General features: G+C 35.7%; 1 protein-coding gene across 2 annotated transcripts; it reads right to left on the reverse strand.

Annotated features, from left to right (window-relative positions):
- Positions 1 to 237: 237 nt before the first annotated feature.
- Positions 238 to 3,554, reverse strand: LOC140861127 (autophagy-related protein 8f). Of its 2 annotated transcripts, none has more exons than XM_073264154.1 (6): positions 3,399 to 3,554; positions 2,965 to 3,016; positions 2,791 to 2,846; positions 1,930 to 1,982; positions 622 to 740; positions 238 to 536 (listed from the first exon to the last, which is right to left on the reverse strand). In XM_073264154.1, exons 2-6 carry the CDS (start codon positions 2,999 to 3,001, stop codon positions 433 to 435), a joined length of 369 nt encoding a protein of 122 aa, XP_073120255.1. In that variant the 5' UTR covers positions 3,002 to 3,016; positions 3,399 to 3,554; the 3' UTR covers positions 238 to 432. The 2 variants fall into 2 exon arrangements, with proteins under 2 accessions (XP_073120255.1, XP_073120296.1); XM_073264195.1 differs by lacking the exon at positions 3,399 to 3,554 and adding an exon at positions 3,274 to 3,298.
- Positions 3,555 to 5,406: the final 1,852 nt, after the last annotated feature.

Below are 5,406 nucleotides of genomic sequence, written 5' to 3' on the forward strand. Positions count from 1 at the left end.
GATTCTAAACGAAACCACATTATATCAATCACCCAAAGAAGAATAAAACTTGTCATGTCAAAGTTTTAGTCATTCACAACATGTTGCAACCATATGCATCATCGAGTCTGGACTGCTTCATTCTGGGATGGGCCAGGTGGAAACAGCCAGCGCGACGAACACGTTTTCGAGTCTTAACAGATGCTTATTTAGGTAAAAGAAACAGAAAAACAGAGTAGAGAATCCACCACACAGACATGAAGAAGAAGAATGATTCTTAAATTGTTCTTGGTTCATAACCAGGACATTGTTGCGTTCAACCGTCTTCCAGAAAAGGAAACTATACACAGATTGATGCTATACATTAGGTAAGCACGGCAATAAGAATTATCAGCACAGTGAAATAGAGCAAGCCTTGTCAAAGGAGAGCACAGCCTGAATTGTGAAGGACGGTCATGGCAGAAAATAGCTCCCAAACGTGTTCTCTCCGCTGTATGTTACATAGAGGAAACCGTCTTCATCCTTCTTTTCGTCATATACTCCGGACATTATAGCACCTGAACACAACGACGATAGCAAGAAGCTTATAAAACAGAACGGTATTTTGGACGTTATACGGCAAGATGTCGAGTAAACAGTTACCTGTAGGGGGCAGGACATTGTCCACAAAGATGAAAATTGCTTTTTCTGCACTCAGTTTGATCCTCTTGCGTATAACATAGACAAACTGCCCTACGGTCAGGTCAGCTGGCACAAGATACCTGTAATAGTATAGAATATGATGATATGGTTTTACAACTTTGTGCAGATATGGGAGAATATAGGTAAGGCAATCAACAATGTGTGGGTATCATTCCTTTGGGTCTTCGACTGTCCAAATTCTTGCCTTAAAGGAACTAGATGGTCCCAACTCATCTCGCGAACAAAAAGGAAAAAGAAAAAGAAACGCAAACCAATTCGGGAAGTAAACAAGAGCAAGGAGCTTAAACTGGTAGCATAATAAGCAATATTCTGATGAATACCATCCGTCACAATATTGATCATCCACGTCCAAATGAAAAAACTTCGGATGTGTTTGTTGGCCTTTTGGGTAGAATTTCTTCATTGAGAGTGACACTTCTCCAATTCAACAATTTTTTCGAGATACTTGAATATTTTTACAAATGATGTAATTAGAATATTGTTTCACATCTGAAACCAACCATCCAAAACATAATTATGTAGCATCAGTTGGGCTAAAAGTCGACAAACTTCTGTCAGCAGATATGGATGACAAAAAAGATGCATAACATTACCAAAACCATCAAATATGATAGTTTGTCACAACAACGTCAGAGAAAACATTTGGTTATATTTTCACCTACAGTAGGAAACAACCTACAGTAGGAAACAAATGTCATAATACGGCCGACATTTTCACGAGAAACATTCGATAACTCAATTAATATCACACTGCAAAAGTAAGTAATCAGAATACTGGAATAGTGTTGAAGTTGAACAATAAGTTATAACCCCCAAATAACAGTCAACTTAAATAACTTCATAGTTCTAAGCTTTATGCAATGTCATATTTACAAATCAATAAAACAAGTAAAACTATCAGGTTTCCAACGGAATGAAACAAATGGGAGAGCTCGAGGAGATAGTAAGCCAGAACCGCCCTTTGACAGAGAAAAACCTTTGTGGTGCATAAATCTTTAAGCAATAACACATAATTGGAATTCAAATTCGGTCCCTCTGTACCTACCTCTTTTTACTCTTCCTTTATTTCTTTTTCAAAAACAAATATTTAACTTTCAATAGTGTCAATTGTGAGCACCTCCAGATAAGTGTAATACCATCTCATAATAGCTTTTTATAAGAGATTGTCGATAAGATAATTTAAGCAAACAATATACTAGAATGAAATCAAATTACGTGGAAATCACTAACTGTGGACTCAATGCTTACTTTTTCTTGTCGATGTTGGGGATATCACTCCTCTCTGCTTTCTCAACAATCACCTACATCACAAGAACACAAGTAACATTAATTTACTCTTAATTGGGATTTCATGTTGTGATCTTCAACTTCATGAATGCAAATTTACGAGAGTTAAATATTCAGGTTAATATTGACAGAGTGTACAAAAGGAAATAAAAGAGAGCCATGCAGAGGGCCTAACAGTTGACACGACACAAACAGTAAGATATGACAGATGGCATCAATTGTAAGAAACCAGACTTCTTACATGCTTAAGAGAAGGCATTACATAGACAAACGAAAATATGAGATGGGGGTGCATCCTATAAATTCAAGAAATGTTATAAGTATGATTGGCATGTGTTGTATATCGCTTTTTTATCGATATAAATTTAATTTTCCGATTGAAAAAAGAATGTCATAAAGAAATTCAAAGTTAGAGCAAAAAGGGCGTGCCTGACATGAATTCATGAATAGGTTTCTCCTACAATAGTGATATTGGCTGAGATAGGCAATGATCGGCTAAGAATAAGCATGCAATTCAACAATTCAACAGGTTGGAAATTTCAACACTGAAAACAGAATACGTATCGAAAAGGGTCATCTCCTTTGTTTATGCTCACAAAACTCATACATAAATAGCTCTCTTAAAGCTCAGAAATCAATGGTAATAAGCTACAAATATTGATGAGGTCCAAGAAAATTGTCAAATAAGGTTGAAAAGCAAGTGATTCTGAAAAACACCATAAACATGTGGCACAAAATTAAATAGACAAAATCACATAATTATCAAAATAAAACGCTCAAATGATAAACTGCAGCACAACAGAAAAAGTTCTGAATTCTCACAGGAATCCTGTCGGGGTATTTCTCCCTAATCCTAGCAGCCTCAGCACGCCTTTTCTCTGGACAAATACAAAGTGAAAAATATCAGAACATTGAAGAAAAATAACCCACAAGAAAATAAACCAATATTCACTTATTATAATATATATTGAATGTTGAATAAACGGCAGCACAAACCGAGATCATGTTCTTGCTTGAATGAACTCTTTGCCATTACACCTCAATATCGCTGCTCAAAAAATCAAACTTTCACTTATAAAAATCAACTAATCAAAGAAAATCAATGAGACTTCGTACCCCCGAAAAAAGTCAAAACCCAACTCATCGAGAACATCGGAAACGTGTACGATAAGATAATTAACGAATGCGATAACGGGGAGAAGAATAAACTAGAAAACCCTGTCACCGACTCAGATCATCGAAGAAATAAAACCCATCGTGATATTATCACAATTTAAACAGATGGAGTTATAGATTATAATTCACCTTTTCCAAAAAAAGAAACAAAAACCCAAGAATTTAGATAAATTACAGCCAAAGATCAACAAAGGGTGGACTATGAGAAAGATTGAAGATGGATCGATATTAGAAAATATAAAGAAAAGACGAACCTCTTGTATGAGAAAGACGATTGTTCAAGAAAGAAGGGAAACCGATGAGAAGTGCCAGGAGGTAATTCTTGAACGATGGGCTTTGCTTTTCAACTTGGTTTTTTTTTTATATAAAAAATTGATGATCATTTATACACCATATACATAAAATCGTATTGGGCACCCAAATCTTTAATCATTATCCAACTTTGATTACTCCAAAAAGAAAATATATAGAAAATTTGGGGAAAATCTTGTTGTGTGCGTGGCACGCACTTCGGGTGACTTGATCATCGAAACAAATTGGCTATTCAAAGTCATTGCCTAATGTACGATTTATTAATTAAAATTGTTTGCTTTTATCTTATCAAAAAACTTGTAAAATTTATATTGAGCATGTGAATAATCGTCTTGTTAAGTATTCAATTAAAGACTCATATTGAATAATTGTTTGTGTCTTTCGTCTTTAGTTTAATTAAATTAATTTTAATCTGGTTACTAAGTGATGCTCTTCTTCAATAATAATATATAATATAATAAGATATATCTCAACTTTAATAATAGTAATAACATATAATAAAGTGTAAAAGTATATTTTCCTGCATTAATAATAATATAAATAATTTTACTAATCAAATAAGTTATTAGATAATTGTTAAGTCAATCACTTAAAAAAATGATAAATCAATCATTCACATTTTATACAGTGACTTTATGATTTTACTATTTATATGCTAGATAATTATTAACAAAAGAACAATAAGATTTAGTCTCATTAATTATTAATTCATCGAATTTTTCAGTTAATCCATTTAGAACCCAAATCTCGGTAAATAAAACAAATATATACCACATGACTTATGATTTTTTTTTAAAACTAATTAAGGATAACTACATTAAACATACAAGTCCCTCAGTACATAAGGTTTCAAAAATAAAGGAACAAAAGAAACAAACTCCAAATTTGTTTCAGAAGTAAAGCCCATCTGAGCTAAGAAATGTGCGAGGCCATTGCCTTCACGGAGACAATGAAAGAAAGAAGCCCCAGGAACCTGCACACAGGCTTGACGTTTATCTTCAACCAAATGAGCTTCAACAGCATAAGGTTCTGGATGTTCGATAGCTTTAACAACCATAGAAGCATCGGTGCACGAAGATTATTGATATATATATATAGGTGAGTTCAAGGGTGTTGAGGGAAGTCGGGGGCTGTAGTAACCCGTATCCGGAAATGATGATTAATTGATAATTAATCAAGTGATCATGTTTAGATTAAGTAAAACATGATTAAAAAATCTCCAGACGAGTCTAAGGAGTACGGAAATGGATTCGGAGCACTCGTAAATGGTCATAAGGGTTCCAAGTGATCGGAACGAACGAACGCTCCGTTGGCATAGAACGGACGATCCGATTGGCACGGAATGGACGCTCTGTCGGCAGGATCGGACGCTTCGATCTGGACTGAATAGGTTTCAAGGGTGATGTCATCATGATGATGTAAGCAATGACGTCCTAGAGGTGACATCGGACGCTCTGATGGTGATGATCAGTCAGACGCACCGAACAGTGTCATGGACACGTGGTTGGTCAGGAGAGATCGGAAGACTAGAACGGACGGTCCGATGGAGATCGGACGCTTTGATGGTGTGATCGGACGGTCCGATCGCTGTCTATAAATAGGGGTGACGAGCTCATTTGTTAAGTGCACCTTTTCTATTTCTCCTCTATTCTTCAAGCTAGTTTTAGGCTTTCTAGGCGTCCTACTGAAGGACTGAAAGTGGCTAGGCACTAGGAGACTAGTAGCGGAGCTATGCCTAAGTTTTGGGACTATCGCCATCAGCGGGCTGACGACGGACGAAGGTATAGCTTTGGCTTTCTAAAAATATTTAAGAGTATGCAATAGCTTAGTTAAGGCTTTTAGAGCTTAAATAATGATGTATGAGTATTTTGCATTGTAGAGCTGATGATAGGCTTGGAACCTAGAGTGAGACTTCTAGGACTGCCTTTAGTGAGGTACGTAAGTACTTAC

The sequence above is a fragment of the Henckelia pumila genome, chromosome 1 (assembly GCF_033568475.1).
Source record: "Henckelia pumila isolate YLH828 chromosome 1, ASM3356847v2, whole genome shotgun sequence".
Lineage (NCBI taxonomy): Eukaryota > Viridiplantae > Streptophyta > Magnoliopsida > Lamiales > Gesneriaceae > Henckelia > Henckelia pumila.